The sequence below is a fragment of the Pseudorca crassidens genome, chromosome 7 (genome assembly GCF_039906515.1).
Source record: "Pseudorca crassidens isolate mPseCra1 chromosome 7, mPseCra1.hap1, whole genome shotgun sequence".
Lineage (NCBI taxonomy): Eukaryota > Metazoa > Chordata > Mammalia > Artiodactyla > Delphinidae > Pseudorca > Pseudorca crassidens.
This window is the reverse complement of record NC_090302.1, coordinates 80,937,051-80,953,969: the sequence shown is the minus strand read 5'-3', so window position 1 is coordinate 80,953,969 and position 16,919 is coordinate 80,937,051. Positions and strand designations below refer to the sequence as shown.

The 16,919-nt window shown below is 46.3% G+C and overlaps 1 protein-coding gene and 1 pseudogene across 1 annotated transcript in view; one reads left to right on the top strand and one right to left on the bottom strand.

Moving 5' to 3' along the window:
* The window catches only part of DNAI1 (dynein axonemal intermediate chain 1), a 60,420-nt gene that overhangs the window by 26,247 nt on the left and 17,254 nt on the right, over positions 1 to 16,919 (bottom strand). The window contains exons 3-10 of the mRNA XM_067745481.1: positions 14,828 to 14,926; positions 14,582 to 14,662; positions 7,606 to 7,732; positions 7,224 to 7,333; positions 6,858 to 6,977; positions 5,787 to 5,846; positions 4,382 to 4,516; positions 645 to 729 (exon numbers count right to left, since the gene is read on the bottom strand). Of these exons, the coding sequence (XP_067601582.1) occupies positions 645 to 729; positions 4,382 to 4,516; positions 5,787 to 5,846; positions 6,858 to 6,977; positions 7,224 to 7,333; positions 7,606 to 7,732; positions 14,582 to 14,662; positions 14,828 to 14,926 (817 nt within the window). The remainder of the gene's footprint in view (positions 1 to 644; positions 730 to 4,381; positions 4,517 to 5,786; positions 5,847 to 6,857; positions 6,978 to 7,223; positions 7,334 to 7,605; positions 7,733 to 14,581; positions 14,663 to 14,827; positions 14,927 to 16,919) is intronic.
* LOC137228276 (small ribosomal subunit protein eS27-like) lies at positions 15,603 to 15,846 on the top strand (annotated as a pseudogene).

Here is a 16,919-nt window from a genome sequence, read left to right as displayed (position 1 = left end):
GTCCCTAAGCTGGACAGAGTAGAGAACAGAGCACAGAATTAGGTGGCTTAAGACCTAGGTTTGGGTCCTCTCTGCCTTTCACTAGTCAGGTGGCCTTGGCCTTAACTTTGTCGTGTATGAAGAAGGGATAAAAATCTCTGCTCTGCCGCCTCCCAGGATTGTTAGAAAGATGCTATTAAATCACTAATGTGCAGATTTTTTGCTGCACCATTGTCAGATCTCATCACCACACCCATTTTTTTCTTACGCCATTGTTCCTGTTTGACCTGTGTTAAGCCTTACCTCCCTAGTGACATCCAGAGAAGGGATTATTTTTTCTCCCCTTGCACCTGTAGGACCTAGCATGGGACACTCAAATACTCATTTTGTATGAGGGATTTTTTTTTTTTTTTTGCGGTACGCGGGCCTCTCACTGTTGTGGCCTCTCCCGTTGTGGAGCATAGGCTCCGGACGCGCAGGCTCAGCGGCCATGGCCCACGGGCCCAGCCGCTCCGCGGCATGTGGGATCTTCCCGGACCGGGGCACGAACCCGTGTCCCCTACATCGGCAGGCGGACTCTCAACCACTGCGCCACCAGGGAAGCCCCTGTATGAGGGATTTTTAATACAGGTAATAATAGTAGTTGCCAGCACTTTAAGTCTCACCTTGAGCAACATCATCATATGTGTTCTGGTTGACCATCCGCTCCACGATTTTAGCAGCTTGGGTCACTTTGATGATGTCATCACTCTGTGGAGATACAGGAGCCACAGGTCCTAAGCCAGCATCTGGAAGGTCGTGCCCTGAGCCACAGCCCTGACTTACAATTGGTTCAGCGATGCCTCTTTGACACCACCCACCCCAGATAGCTCTGTAAAGGTATCTCTTTGTGCCTCAAGGCCCAGTTCTCCCCAACATCCTCTTCTGGGAATGCCCAGCTCACAAGTGGCACAAGGAGTCTGCACTGCCATACTTGGCCCCTGAGCAGAGCCTGCCTCCTGCTCTTTCATCCTGAGCTTATCCTGGGGAAGGCGTATCTCTGAGCACAAGACAGGGCATTGAAGAGAGCCCAGGAGGGGTATTGGAGGGGACAGCAGACAGGGTAGGTAGGAGACTTCTTTGGTGGGGACAGAAGTTTCACCAGCCTGAGCAACAAGGGCTCCTGTTAAAGTTCTCAGAGATCTTCTGGTCCAACTTATTTAGTCAAGAGCTGAGGAGGACACCGAGGCCCAGGGAGAGGAAAGAGACCCGCTTTTACACAGGGAGTACAAGGCAGAACTGACTCCTAACCCAGGGCCCTGTCCACGGCCCAGGCCAAGGAGAAAGCATGAAGTTTCATGTCAGGGGAAAATGACTCATTCTGAACAAAAAAACAGGATCATCATTATGTGAAATTCCATAACGTAAACCATTTAACAGGTTAAAAGAGGAGCAAAGAGTTTGGGGCTGGCAAGACGGGCCTAAAGAGTTTAGGGCAGGTGGCAGGAATGAACCAGTGGAGTGGACAGCCCTCCAGAGGGGCTCCAGAGGGCCAGGCCCATGGCTCTCAAAGATGAGATTTCCCAGGACTGACAGTGTCAGGCAGTGGTTAAGAGAACGGGTTCTGGGACCACACGGACCTGCATCCCCATCCCATCCCACAGATTAGGAGCCGAGTGGCAATTTTAGGTAAGTTACATCTCTGTGTTTTAGAGTACTCTGATACGGTGGGGATGGATAATGCCACTTGCGTCATGGGGTCGTTGTAGGATTAAATGTAATAAGCACCATGGTGTTAGTAGCCCAGTGCCCGGTGGTGATGGTGATGGTGGTGTCAGAGGAATCATGCGGCCCAGTGTGGTGGGGGATTACTTACAAAGTCACACATGGGGGACTGCCTTTGAGACTCTCTCATCAGTTTTCAAACCGACTCCAAGCTTATTTCAGAAAACTGACCAAGGACATTCACTGGAGTCTTATAATCACAACTCTCAGAGTTCACCTGGTCCCAGCCACTACCCCCTATTCCCTGACCCAAAGCAGGAATCCTTCCCCCTCAGCAGCTTCCTGGCAAACACCTCTCCCCAGGTCAGGCAGTATCTTGTACGGTAAGACAGCGTGTTAGCTGAAACCTACTTCCCTGGGTCTTATACCCATGGTCCTAACTCTGTCCTCCAGCCATAGAGACTTGTGTGCCAGATGCTAGGTCCTCTGATGTAGGAGGACAGCGCCTCATTCCTCGAGTCAGCACTCCTTCAGGCGAACCCTCCCAGTTCCATCAGCCATGCATGGCATATTAACAGCCACCACCCGTCAACCAGTATCAAGCAAGTACTATTTTAGGGGCTGTGCATATATTATCTTGGGTTCTCACGACAGTCTTGCAAATCAGGTATCATTAGGCTGTCTACAGATGAGGGAACAGGTTTTAGAAAAATCTAGCTCCACAGCAAAGCCAGGATGTACACTCAAATCTGTGGACTCTAGGGCCTGTGTTCTCAGCCCCGCACAGAGAGCCAGTTCCTACCCAGCCTGACCACCCTTTCCTGGTCCTGGGAGACTCAGGGATCCACATGCGCTCTGAGGAGAGAGTATGGTTCCGGAAGCTATGCTACTTGAGCAGACACAGCTCTTTGTTGGTTCTGACTGAACTTGTGGCCTCTGAGCCCTTTCCCCCTTCGCTGTCTTAATCTCTCAGATAAGACAAACTTACATTCACCCAAATCATTAGTGAGACAGAAACCTGAGATCTACCCCTGCAGACCTTCTGACAGAGTATCATGAAGTTATTCTGCTTTCTCTCCTCCCACACACTTGAATTTTATACCAACCTAATCAGATCTGGGTCTCTGAGAAAGGGGTATCACTCTGTTCATGTGCTGGGCCTCAGCAAAGGGGAAGGCAACTGCCACCCCCAATCTGCTCTACAGATAGCCTTGCCCAGTACTTGGGATTCCCAGTTAGAGATCAGTTCCCTTGGGGGGAGGTTGAATAGAATACTAAAGTATTAACTGTCTATGTTATACCCCCAGTGTCCTGTTCCACTGTATTTCTTGGTTCAGAGGGCTGGAATCTGCCTGCATCACAGCCTTTCATGTTAGCCAAGCTGGAAGAACCCAGTGTGGTCCTGCCTCCCTAGACACCAGCTCTGGTAGGGCTGAGACCCAAGGACAGTTTTCAGTCTCAGTCACAGGGATCTCTCTTCTGGTCTGTGGGTCCTGGTGACTGCAGTTAAGAGCCAGAGCCCATAGCCAAACCCCTGATGGACCTTCAAGCGAAACTGGACCCAGTCCAACAGCCCCTCTGAAGCCCCTAACCTCTAGGGAACGGTGCAGGGAAAGTTAAGGGTCTGAACAGGGCAACCTTCAGGGCAGGGACTTATCTTTCACCTCAGGGTTCCAGTACTCAGCATGGTCATGATCACCAAGCGCTTGCTCTGTGATTAAATGAAACTGAATTGGGCAGCCAGGGCCGGGAACCCTCAAACGTCCCCTAAAATGTGACTTTTCACGGGCATGGAATTGAGTGGAAGTGGACAGACTTCAGACAAAGGAAGAGTACAATCTGGCTTCTGTTCTGGAGTGGAGCAGAACCATTTCCCTGAGAGCTGTCTGGGAGCTCTCCGAGGTGCTGAACTTGACCCTGCCTTCTTGTGGACATTGTCCTTCCCTCCCCATTGCACGTCAAACTCATCCTGATCTCCGTAATGGGACTCTGGCTCCTGACCCAGCTCTCTCTCTATTGAAGGGACAAATGTGGCCCCTCAGCATCTCCCTGTGGTGACCCTCCCTGCAGTGACCTATCACTGTTAACTTCCATGATGATCTCCAAACCTATGCTGGCTACACCCACAGTGAGCTCCCAACCATGACCTCTATTATGACTCTTGCATAGCTCTTCATGGCAAATCCAACACAGGGTTTCAATACCCATTGGCTTGGACTCTATGATCAGCTGTGATCAGCTCTGACTTGGCTCCTGGACATGAAGAATTGAGTGCAAGTAAACCCAAAGACTGAAGGTCCAAGAGAAAATCACCCTCCCAAACCCCATGAACTTTTGGCCAGGGAGGTGGTGCCTTATCCTCACATGCCACTCTGCCATGGGAAGACTCCCAAGCTCTTCCAGCGTGCACATCAGGCTTTTAATAACATTCATGTCTTCTGTTGCCCCCTACCCTAACAATCCTGAATTCCTTCTAGCCTCCAGACCTATATAAAATTGGGGTGATCTGTGGAATGCCAGAGGCAGTTATAGCTCTCCTCACACCTTCCCACAAGGAAAGAACTGTTCATAAGTATCATTAGCATCCTGCCTTAAGTGTCTGTGAAGTCCTCACAGACAGCCAGGCTTCTGTCTAACCAGGAGCCAAGGTACCACTCAGTCATTCTCTATGACTGAGCCATGGGAGCCCTCACCAAACCTGGGACTCCATAGCTGTCATCTTCCTCATCGCCATCTTCCCCGTTTTTTTAGCCACTGGAGTCTTTGTCTTCTCCTTCTCCTTAGTCTTTTCCTGCTTCTCAAGCTCCTCCATGTAGGCATCATAGATCTCCCACTAGGCAAGGGAGAGATGAGAAGATCATCTTAGGGCAAAACCTCCACCCAGCCAGCTCCTCTTCAGCCTTTAGGGCTTGAGGAGTCGATCTTCAACCCGTCACAGGTCTTCATAGTATCCTCTACTTGGCCCACCTTAATTATGTATTCAGTGTCTGTCTTCCCTGCTAACTGTCAGCTCTAGGACAGGAATGAAGGGGCTCTCAGAGCACCCTGGGGCTGGGCTTTCCACCGTGCAACCCAGGGGCTCAGTTGTCAGCTGGAGATGCAGTATCGTTCCAGCCTACCACCTCCACTAGGGCAGAACAAGTGGGCAGAGATCAGCTAGCTCACAGTTTTCTTAGGGATTTGTGAGACTCTGAACTAGGAAATTTTAAAAAGGACTCCCCCTGTAGGGATGGGATAAACGTATTGGCTCAGGCTGGCTGTCTACAGCCCTGAGCAAAACTTATCAGCATAAAAGATAACCAAAAGTAAGGGAACCCCTGCTAACTGTCTCTGACAGTAAGAGAAGACCAAGGATAGTAGCAGAGGAAGCAGCATGGATCTGGGGCTGGGCAAATGCCCCCGGCCGCACTGTGTGCTCCCCAGATCTGAACAGTCACTGCTCCCTGGAGGCCAGATAGGCACACCTTACATTGAATAATTCACCCATGGGCCAGTTCTCCACACTGCACTGTACTTCAGTGTTTATTCAGAGCCCTCCAACAACCCTGTGAGGCTGTTGTCATCCTCATTTGGCAGAGAAAGAGACTAAGGCATTAAGGGTGACATGATTTGCCTAGGATCTTGCAGTGTGAGCAGCAGAGTTGGGCGCTGAGCTCAGGTCACCTGGCACCATATCCTGCCCAAATCAGCATGGCTATCCAGTGGGACTTGAGGTGGAAGGAGCGTCTGCAGGAACACTGAAGGCTGCTGGATGGGCAGGGTCAGAGTGCTAGCACTTCAGAGTCAGCCGTGAGGTGCCACAGGCTGTAGAGAATCCGGGGGAATGAATGTTTTTCCCAGTTTGCAGGAACTTCCAGAAGCCATACCTGTTTCCGCCTTGGACAGTCTTGCCCTGGGCTGATATAGAGCTCTCTGGGTGGAGACCTACTGTCTCATGTGCCTGGAGTTCAGAGACTAGACAAGGAGCAGGGAGGTGGGTGGATGAGGAGGGCAGATTTCCAGAGGGATCCTTGACCACGCCAGTCTCCCTTGTTGCCAAGGGAGATAGACAAGGATACAGAGGGGGAGGGAGTGATGGCTTTTAGATTGGCCCAGGGTCTCACCTGATTGGCTGTGGCTGAAAAGTTTGTCCTGGGAGGAGGCTCCATCTGGCATTCTCGGTCCTAGAGAACAGTGACAACAGGTGACCCACAGAAAGCCCTCAACTCCTTCTCACTTAACCAAATGGTATATCCGCAGGAGAAGCATTTTTGTTGGAGCTGAGGAAGGGGTGGGACACAGCACTGGGGAATGAAAGAATGGTCTGGGCAAAGGACAAAATGACATGGTGAAAGCCTAAAATTTCCATCCAGGGCTCCTTCAGAAGAAGCCTAAGCTAGAAAGTAGGGGCAGTGAAGGCTGATTGTGCCAGTTTCAACCAGGAAGAACTCCAAGAGGGGGATGAACAGATCTGTAAGAACTCAGCCCTCGGCCAGCCTCCAATGCTGGACCAGAGGTCAACCCCTGGCAGGCCATTGGGCTAATATTCCTCACCTTGAGAAGGTTTCCCCCTAATAGTTGGGTCTGTGACTCCACCAGGGGAATGCACCCCCTCCGCATTGTGTATCACCCAAATTACTGAACGTCAGCTTAGGGACTACAGAGGGTGGTTAGGAGCCACCGAAACCCCACCCTGTAGATTGCTGCCCTCCTTTCAGGTTGATTTGTGGAGAACACTGCCTTAACATACATGAGTCTCTCACCTGAAACCCTGAGAGATTCTTTCAGCCTGGTACTCAGGGTCCTCCACACTTATGAGCCAGGGAACTACCAGCTAGTCTATCACGGAGACCATCAACTTCAGTCAGACTGGCTCCTAATCTTGACTCCCTGGCACATTCTGGCCTCCCCTTCCTTCCCCAAATCCTGACCTTCACTTCAAGGCCCAATTCAAGTTTCAGGCTCTCAGTAGAGCAATCCAGCCTCCTTGTTACTCCCTCTGAACTCCTGCCTGGATGACTTACTGGGACCTGGACACATGCTCCCAGCTCCCTCGGAAGAGCAAAACTCTTCCATCCGCCCTGTCGCCTGCCAGGCTGAGGGCTGCTGCTGCTGGGTCAGGCCTGCTCCCTCCCCGCTATGCACAGTGTGGAGCTGCGAGGGGAAGGGGCTCGGGGCAGGGGGGGTTGCTCTACCCGGAGGGGGTTGTTGAAGGTCTGTGAGGCCCTCTCACTGAAGTTGAACTTGTTGGTGAGCTTTCGTTCCTTGGGCTGCTTAGGAGTCATCGATTCTTCTTCGGCCATTTTCTCAGGTGCCTGGAAAGAAAGGCCACAGGACCAGGACTCAGCTGTGAGAAGGTGGTGGTGCAGGATGGGGAGTGGGGAGAAGTCGTGTCCTGGGATAGGATGGAAGTGGGAGAGAGTGATTATGCCAGAGGTGTTGGCACCTGAGGTCTCTTGACTTCTCACTTTCAGCCCCCAGCCCCGGTGAGTCACCCCTGAAGCCTCCAGCCATAGCTGGAGGGGAAAAGGGGTGGGATGGAGAGCAATATTATACTGAACCTCAGCGGCAGGCACATCTGTTTGACTCCCAGCTTCAGCTTCCTTGGGTTCTTCTTCTTCTTCAAGGATTTCTGTTTCTGAAGTCACCACCTTGGCGAACTCCTGAGAACCTTGGTAGGATATTGGTGTTGAGCTCAAAGTCCAGCCCACTCCCCCATACCCTGGAGGGGTAAGGCTTTCTTGATTTCTGCCTTTCAGAGCTCGCCTTCCCCAGGGTTCTCCTTGGCCTGAGCCTCATGGGTTAGCTCCCAGACCTACCCAGGACAGCCAGCTGTTAGTCTTATGTAAGAAGAGGCTCTGCAAAGTTCTGGCTTAGCCATCTCCTCCCTAGAGTGACCAGAGAAAGGGGACCACGCTCTAGGCTGCAGCCCCAGAAGCTTACTTGCTGCTAACTCATCGAGGTAGTGCTGTCGCCGTCCTTCATCCGAGTCTTTGGGGATCAGGTTTCCGACTTGGCTGAAGTGAACTGCCAGTTGGTCCACAAAGCCGATTAGCTTATATGTGCCTTCCTAAGAAGAAAGAGGCTGAGTCAGACCAGGGGTCCCTGAAACGGCTGGAATCAGAATGCAGTCTGCCTTTATTCTAAAGGCCTAAGATAGTCCATCTATTAACAGAATTATAACTTACTAAATCCTCAGTTAACCTGCAGTTTTCATTGCATTGCCAGTTTAAAGAAGAGAAAGCAAATGAAATAAAGTTTTTTTTAAGTTCTCATGAAGACTTTTTATGCTTTTCTTTTGTTTAAAAAATTTTTTTTATATAGCAGGTTCTTATTGTTATCTGTTTTATACATATTAGTGTATATATGTCAATCCCAATCTCCCAATTCATCCCACCACCACCACCCCCACCCCACTTTCCCCCCTTGGTGTCCATATGCGTGTTCTCTACATCTGTGTCTCTATTTCTGCCTTGCAAACTGGTTCATCTGCACCAGTTTTCTAGATTCCACATATATGCGTTAATATACGATATTTGTTTTTCTCTTTCTGACTTACTCCACTTTGTATGACAGTCTCTAGGTCCATCCACGTCTCTACAAATGACCCAATTTCGTTCCTTTTTATGGCTGAGTAATATTCCATTGTATATATGTACCACATCTTTATCCATTCATTTGTCGATGGGCATTTAGGTTGCTTCCATGACCTGGCTATTGTAAATAGTGCTGCAGTGGACATTGGGGTGCATGTGTCTTTTTTTTTTTTTTTTGCGGTACGCGGGCCTCTCACTGTTGTGGCCTCTCCCGTTGCGGAGCACAAGCTCTGGATGCGCAGGCTCAGCGGCCATGGCTTACGGGCCCAGCCGCCCCGCGGCATGTGGGATCTTCCCGGACCGGGACACGAACCCACGTCCCCTGCATCGGCAGGCGGACTCTCAATCACTGCGCCACCAGGGAAGCCTGCATGTGTCTTTTTGAACTATGGTTTTTTCTGGGTATATGCCCAGTAGTGGGATTCCTGGGTCATATGGTAATTCTATTTTTAGTTTTTTAAGGAACCTCCATAAGGTTCTCCATAGTGGCTGTATCAATTTACTTTCCCACCAACAGTGCAAGAGGGTTCCCTTTTCTCCACATCCTCTCCAGCATTTGCTGTTTGTAGATTTTCTGATGATGCCCATTCTAACTAGTGTGAGGTGATACCTCATTGTAGTTTTGACTTGCATTTCTCTAATAATTAGTGAGGTTGAGCAGCTTTTCATGTGTCTCTTGGCCATCTGTCTTCTTTGGAGAGAAGTCTATTTAGATCTTCTGCCCATTTTTAGATTGGGTTGTTTGTTTTTTTAATATTGAGCTTCATGAGCTGTTTATATATTTTGGAGATCAATCCTTTGTCCATTGATTCGTTTGCAAATATTCTCTCTCACTCTGAGGATTGTCTTTTTTTTTTTTTTTGCGGTACGCAGGCCTCTCCCTGTTGTGGCCTCTCCCGTTGCGGAGCACAGGCTCTGGACGCGCAGGCTCAGCGGCCATGGCTCACGGGCCCAGCCGCTCCACGGCATGTGGGATCCTCCCAGACCTCCCAGAGGTTCGTCCTCCCAGACCGGGGCACGAACCCATGTCCCCTGCATCAGCAGGCGGACTCTCAACCACTGAGCCACCAGGGAAGCCCTGAGGATTGTCTTTTTGTCTTGTTTATAGTTTCCTTTGATGTGCAAAAGCTTTTAAGTTTCACTAGGTCCCATTTGTTTATTTTTATTTTAAAATTATTTTATTTTATTTTATTTATTTTATTTTTGGTTGTGTTGGGTCTTTGTTGCTGCATGCGGGCTTATCTCTGGTTGTGGCGAGGGGGAAGATACTCTTTGTTGTGGTGTGCAGGCTTCTCATTGCAGTGGCTTCTCTTGTTGCAGAGCACGGGCTCTAGGCATGTGGGCTTCAGTAGTTGCAGTACACGGGCTCAGTAGCTGTGGCTCGCAGGCTTTAGAGTGCAGGCTCAGCAGTTGTGGTGCACGGGCTTAGTTGCTCCACGGCATGTGGGATCTTCCCGGACCAGGGCTCAAAGCCGTGTCCCCTGCATTGGCAGGAGGATTCGTAACCACTGTGCCACCAGGGAAGCCCCCATTTGTTTATTTTTATTTCCATTACTCTTTTAAAATTTTATTGAAGTATAGTTGATATACAATATTATATAAGTTACAGGTGTACAATACAGTGATTCACAATTTTTAAAGGTTATACTCCAATTATAGTTGTTATAAAATATTGGTTATATTCCCTGTGTTGTACAATATATCCTCGTAGCTTATTTTATACCTAATAATTTGTACCTTTTAATCCCCTACCCTTATATTTCCCCTCTCCCCTTCCCCCTCCCCACTGGTAACGACCAGTTTGTTTTCTATATTTGTGAATCTGCTTCTTTTTTGTTATATTCATTAGTTTGTTGTGTTTTTTAGATTCCACATTAAGTGGTATCATACAGTATTTGTCTTTCTCTGTTTGACTTATTTCACTTAGGATAACATCCTCCAAGTCCATCCATGTTGTTGCAAATGGCAAAATTTCATTTTTATGGCTGAGTAGTTTTCCATTGTATATATATACCACACCTTTATCCATTCATCTGTTGATGGACACGTAGCTTGCTTTCATATCTTGGCAATTGTAAACAGTGCTGCTATGAACATTGGGGTGCATATATCTTTTTGAATTAGTGTTTCTGTTTTTTTCAGATATATACTCAGGAGTGGAATTGCTGGGTCATATGGTAGTTCTATTTTCGTTTTTTGAGAAACCTCTATATTGTTTTCCACAGTGTCTGCACCAATTTACATTCCCACCAGCAGTGTACGAGGGTCCCCTTTTCTCCATATCCTCACCAACATTTGTTATTTGTGGTCTTTTGATGATAGCCATTCTGACAGGTGTGAGGTGATATCTCATTGTGGTTTTGATTTGCATTTCCCTGATAATTAGTGATGTTGAGCATCTTTTCATGTGCCTGTTGGCCATCTGCATGTTCTCTTTGGAAAAATGTCTAGTCAGGTCTTCTGCCCATTTTTTAACAGGGTTGTTTGTTTTTTTAATGTTGAGTTGTATGAGCTGTTTAATTATTTTGGATATTAACCCCCTTATTGGTCATATTATTTGCAAATATTTTCTCCCATTCAGTGGGTTGTCTTTTCATTTTCTTGATGGTTTCCTTTGCTGTGCAAAAGCTTTTAAGTTTAATTAGATCCCATTTGTTTATTTTTGCTTTTATTTCCTTTGCTTTAAGAAACAGATCCAAAAAAAAAAATATTGCTACAATTTATGTCAAAGAGGGTTCTGCCTATGTTTTCCTCTGCGAGTTTTATGGTTTCCAGTCTTACATTTAGGTCTTTAATCCATTTTGAGTTTCCTTTTATATATGGTGTTAGAGAATGTTTTAATTTCATTATTAGTTTATATGTAGCTGTCAAAGACATATTTTAAAATACATTCTTCCAACTCTGAGCAGCTCTGGATTTACCTATCACTGGCTCCTACATCCATGCCAAGGGATCCTGTCTCACCTGTCTAACCAGACCTCAGAGAGGTCACAAACAGTCATCAAACACACCTGGCCTGGCTTTTTCTCCACTCTATTTAATGGATGCCAGGGCTGGATAGATCCTCAGAGACACCAAGTCCCCAGTCCCCCTGTTCCATACAAGAGGATCACAGAAATCTAGAAAAGATTTGGGTTAGGCACTTGTCAAGTCACACAAGGCACTTGCCCAGGCAACTGGGTTCATTCCTTCTTCAACAAATAATTTTTGAATAGACACAATGTGTCAAGTATATTCTAGGTTCCAGAGATACAAAGCTTAGCAAAAGCAGATATGATCCCTGCTTTCATAGAGCCTATAGTTTTGTTCCTCTAGGCTGCCCCCTCTTTTATTTTATTTTTTTATTTTTTTGAGGTACGCGGGCCTCTCACTGTTGTGGCCTCTCCCATTGCGGAACACAGGCTCCGGATGCACAGGCTCCAGATGCGCAGGCTCAGCGGCCATGGCTCACGGGCCCAGCAACTCCGCGGCATGTGGGATCTTCCCGGACCGGGGCACGAACCCGTGTCCCCTGCATCGGCAGGCGGACTCTCAACCACTGCGCCACCAGGGAAGCCCTAGGCTGCCCCCTCTTTGATCAGCATCCTAGTCCTAAAGTTGACTTTGAGACCAGGGGTCACTTCCTTTTTCAAAAAAGTTCTTTCCAACCCTTTGCAAGTCATAGAGAAAATTATTACATTTGTATGGCACACTGGGGTAAACTCACCAGAGAGGAAACCAACCCATGGGGTGGTACCAGACACAGCTATCCCTGGAGGACTGCAAGAATCACTATTTCTGCACACAGACTGGGATGTTCTGCCTCAAAAAGTCACCACAAAACTCTTCTTCTCTCAGTAACTCAGATGGATGGGAAGATGGGACAGTACAGTGGTTAAGAGCATGATCTACGGATGTGGGCAGAATTGGATTCAAATTTTGATTCTACTCCCTATTATCTGCATGATCTTGGGCTTAACCACTCTAAGCCTTAATTTCTTCATCTTCAAAATGAGGATAATAATTAATTTGCAGGATAGTTGAGTATTGAAAATAATGAAAGCAATCTATTAACACAGAGTCTGACACATAATAAGTGCTCAATAAAAATAGTAGCTATTATTATGATGATGATGGAGGGTCCCACGGGAATAAATTATCCATATAGGCATCATCTGAGATTTCACTGTCGTCCTGTCCCCAGTGGTGACTAGGACCTTCCTCTTCAGTTTAGGGATGGAATTCAGATCCCATTGTTTCTGTGCGAGGAGGAGAGGCATGCCTAGATCCGAACCATCTGCCTCTTCAGGCCAGCACTTCAAGGGAAAGTAATAGCTTTGGAGACCTACAGCTCTTGGGTCTCAGTGAAGGACCAATGAGATGGAGGCCAGCTCTGTGGGAGGATGCCAGGCAGGCCTCGGAGGCTGTTAGAAGGTTTCATGAGGAGAGCCTGCCTGGGAGTCTATGGCTACCCAGCTGACAGTTGACTCACAGGAATCTCTTCTAATAACTGAGCTTCCCAGGGGCCAAGAGAGGTGCATTGACACCAATCCTCTGCCTGTAGCATGCCTCCCATGGCTGGCACACTGAGTCCTGAAGAGACTCTCTTTCAGAGGTCAGGAGAACTGGAGCCCATAGAGTGTATCACACTCCAGCATAAGCTCAGGGGGGCGAGGCAACTTCTCTCTGCCCATCCCATCCCCTGCCCCTTTACAGGCTGCCTAAGGGATGCCATTAGAACAACTCAGGAGTGGAACCTCTCAAGAAATAACGCTGGATTTGTCCTAACCTCTTTGTGGAGGGGGCTGACTACTCAGTCTTGAATAAGAAGCAGTGTGTTAAAAAAACAGTTCACAAGGGAATTCCCTGGTGGTCTAGTAGTTACGACTCAGTGCTTTCACTGCAGGGCCTGGGTTCAATCCCTGGTCAGGGAACTAAGATACCACAAGCCATGCAGCATGGCCAAAAATACTTGTACATGAATGTTCATAGAAGCATTGTTCATAATAGCCAAGGTGCAGAGACAATGTAAATGTCCATCAATTGATGAATGGATAAATAAAATATGGTAGAGTTATAAAATTGAATATTGTTTGGCAATAAAAAGAAATGAAGTACTGATACATATTACAACATGGATGAACCTTGAAAACAGTATGCTAAATGAAGGAAGCCAGTCACAAAAGGTGACATATTGTTTGATTCTCTTTTTATGAAAGAGAATCTGGCAGAAGACGCAAATCTGTAGAGCTGGAAAATGGATTAGTGGTTGCCTAAGGCTGGAAGGAATGGAGGACTGGGGAGTGACAGCTAAGAGGTATGGGGTTTCTTTTGGGGGAAATGAAAATGTTCTAAAATCGATTGTGGTGATAGTTGCATAACCTGTGAATATACTAAAAGCCATTGAATTATACACTTTAAAATGGATGACTGACTGGATAAGACAAAATGATCTTTTAATATATTTTTCTAATACTAGAGAATATCTGCTAATTCAGCAAATATAAAATTCTTAAACACTAATAATTAAAAACTAAATACCATCTTTTAAAAAAATAAATGGGTGATTTTATCTCAATATGTAAATTATATCTCAATAAAATTGTTTTTAAAGAAGAGAAAGAAACTGCTAATAGTAGTTGTCCCCAAGGAAAGGGACAGGAGAGGGAGGTTTAATTTCCATTGTATTTTCATTGCTCTTTTGACTCTTAAAATTAGTACCATGGGTTTCTAGATTTCTATTATATATTCAAAACTCTGTATGTGTGTGTCTGTATGTATAGATATGTGTATGTGTATATATATGTATACTTTTTTTTTAAAAAAGCAGTGTAATGTTGCTTTAGAGTCAATCAAACTAGTTCAAATTTTGCTTTGAATCCTGGCTGTGTGACTTTTGTAATTTGTTTTATCTAATTTTTCTTTGGTTTCTATAAAATAAAGATAAAAATAGTTCCTATATCAAAGAAACCTGAGGATTAAATGAGATATCCTATATAAAAGTTCTAATATAGGACCTGACACTGGCACACTGGCTTCTGGAGACCCAATAGTTGATGTTAGTGACAAACACACTGTATACCCTGGAAAAGTATTTTTCCTACCAAATTATTCACTTCAGGATTCCTGAAAAGAGTGGCTCTGCAGGGCACTTTAGCGAGAATGAAGGGAGATTCATCAAGAAACTTCAAAATCTCTGGAAAACTCCATGTACAGTCTCAGGGTTCCAGCCAAAGACCTCATTTTAAAGGTGATCTCTATGAGAGCTGAGAGGCTTTTGCAACACAGCAAGTCACCGAGGCAAGAAGCGCCTAGAGGCCCCTGCCCCAGAGAGGATGACTTACCTTGAAGCTGTACCTGACGATGTTCTGGGGTGCGTGTGGGTTGTTGGCTGTCAGAATCCGGGTGAACTCCTCCTTTAGCTCCTAAGGGAGAGAAAAGCCAACAGGGTCAAATGTAGAGTGCCCCCCCAGCCCCTCTGATGATTCCCCTGGATGTCAGCAGACATCTCACAACCTTGGTTCTGGGCACAATACATCTCTGAGGCTGGAGGAGGTGGAAGGAGCGAGGGTAGGATGTTGCTTACTTACTGCATCCGTCAAATCCAGCTGGTCAGGGGGTCTAACGGTGGCTTTGGACTGGGCCCATTCATCTGTCCCTTCCCCTACTTCAGTCCCTGGATCTTCATCCTGGACAAAAACCTCATGTGAGAATCAAGAGTGCCTGACCTGCTTAGACACGCAAGCAGTGCTGCAGAAAGCCCTTTCATTCGCAAATCCTCCCAGAAGCCAAGTTCTGTCCCAATACATAGAACACGAAACATGCAACAGACCACTCATGGAAGAGCCTGAAGGAACTGCTCAGGCCGGAGATCTCATTGCCTGGAAGATCATGGCCACCTCAGCCCTGGGGTTCTGGACTTAGCTGGAACATTGTGGTGGGTCTTTGGCCCCAGTAGTGGGGCCAGAAGAGCTGGTTCCTCCTTACAGCTTCCCATACAGCCTGGATGCTAATAGCCAGGACCAACTGTGAAATGACACCCAGCTGTTCTTTAAGCTACTTCAACTCTAATTCACATTTTACCTTCCAATTTGCCACCTTAAGGTTACTCTTACAGCAATACTCCCAGTACTTGGTAACTTTAAGCCTCATAGTCCCATCAAAACCTTGGAGCAAAAAAATCTAGAACTAGAAGTTTTCCCCTACCCCGATAGACAGTTAAATACCTGGCCAAAGTGGCCCATGACATAATAAAAAATATTCACCCTCACTGGCAATCAAAGATATGCAAAATAAAACAATGCAATTTTTTCACTATAAAACTGGTGAAGGGCGGTGACCACCTCCCCACGAGAACAGGCAGAGGATCTCCTTCATCCCTCTCTAGAAGAGGAGAAGAGGAAACGCAAAAAGAAGCACCTGGTGCAGAGCCCAAATTCCTACTTCATGGATGTGAAATGCCCAGGATGCTATAAAATCACCCACCGTCTTTAGCCAACATGCACACACAGTAGTTTTGTGTGTTGGCTGCTCTACTGTCCTCTGCCAGCCTGCAGGAGGAAAAGCAAGGCTTACAGAAGGATGCGCCTTCAGACGGAAGCAGCGCTAAAAGCACCCTGAATGAATCAAGATGAATGGGAAACCATCCCAATCAATACATTTTGGATACAACAAACAAACAAAGCAAAACAAAACAAAATCTGGTGAAAACTAAATCCAAAACAAACAAAGCCAATATCCAGCGTTGGTGACGTTGTGGGAAAATGGACATCCATAAATTAGTACAACCTTTCTAAAGAGCAATTTGGAAATATTTATCAAAAGCCTAACAAGTATTTATACTTTTTGACCCCAATTTCTATGTATAGGAATTTATGTTAAGAAATAGCCGAGGATATGCCTAAAGATTTAAATGCATGTATGTTTGTTGGAGGATTGATCATACTTGTAGAAAAGAGGAAATATTTAAATATCCAACAGTGGGGCATGGTTGAACAAAATTATGGAACGGCCTTAATGAGCACATGGTAAAATATTATGCAGTAATTTTATTATTTTTTAGTTTTTTAAATAACAAACATTTATTGGTGTCACTTATGGTAGAAGAAAGTTCCTACACCAGATGCATATGACCCAATTGTTAAATAGAACATTTTCAAGGTGAACACACATCCTTAACCCAGCTTTTTTACCCACTTTTGATGATAGCCGATTCTTCCTTGCCCCCCACCCTGAGACATGTGAGCAACTGCTAATGAAAAGCAGTAAACAGCCACTTGGGCTATACAGCGTTTTCAACTCCACTCCAAGGTGAAGATTCCAATTACATTCGAGACTTAAGTTCTCTCAATTTTCTCCTAACGAAAGTTCCTGAGTCCAGTTATTTACAATATTACATATGCAGTAATTTTAAATGATGCTATGAAAGTATATTTATTGGCAATGGAAAGTACTCTAAATATATTATGTAAAAAACAGATTGTAAAATAACATACAGTTTGATTCTATTTAAAAATAAAGGGACTTCCCTGGTGGCGCAGTGGTTCAGAATCCACCTGCTAATGCACAGGACACGGGTTCGAGCCCTGGTCCAGGAAGATCCCACATGCCACAGAGCAACTAAGCCCGTGTGCCACAGCTACTGAGCCTGCGCTCTAGAGCTTGCAAGCCACAACTACTGAA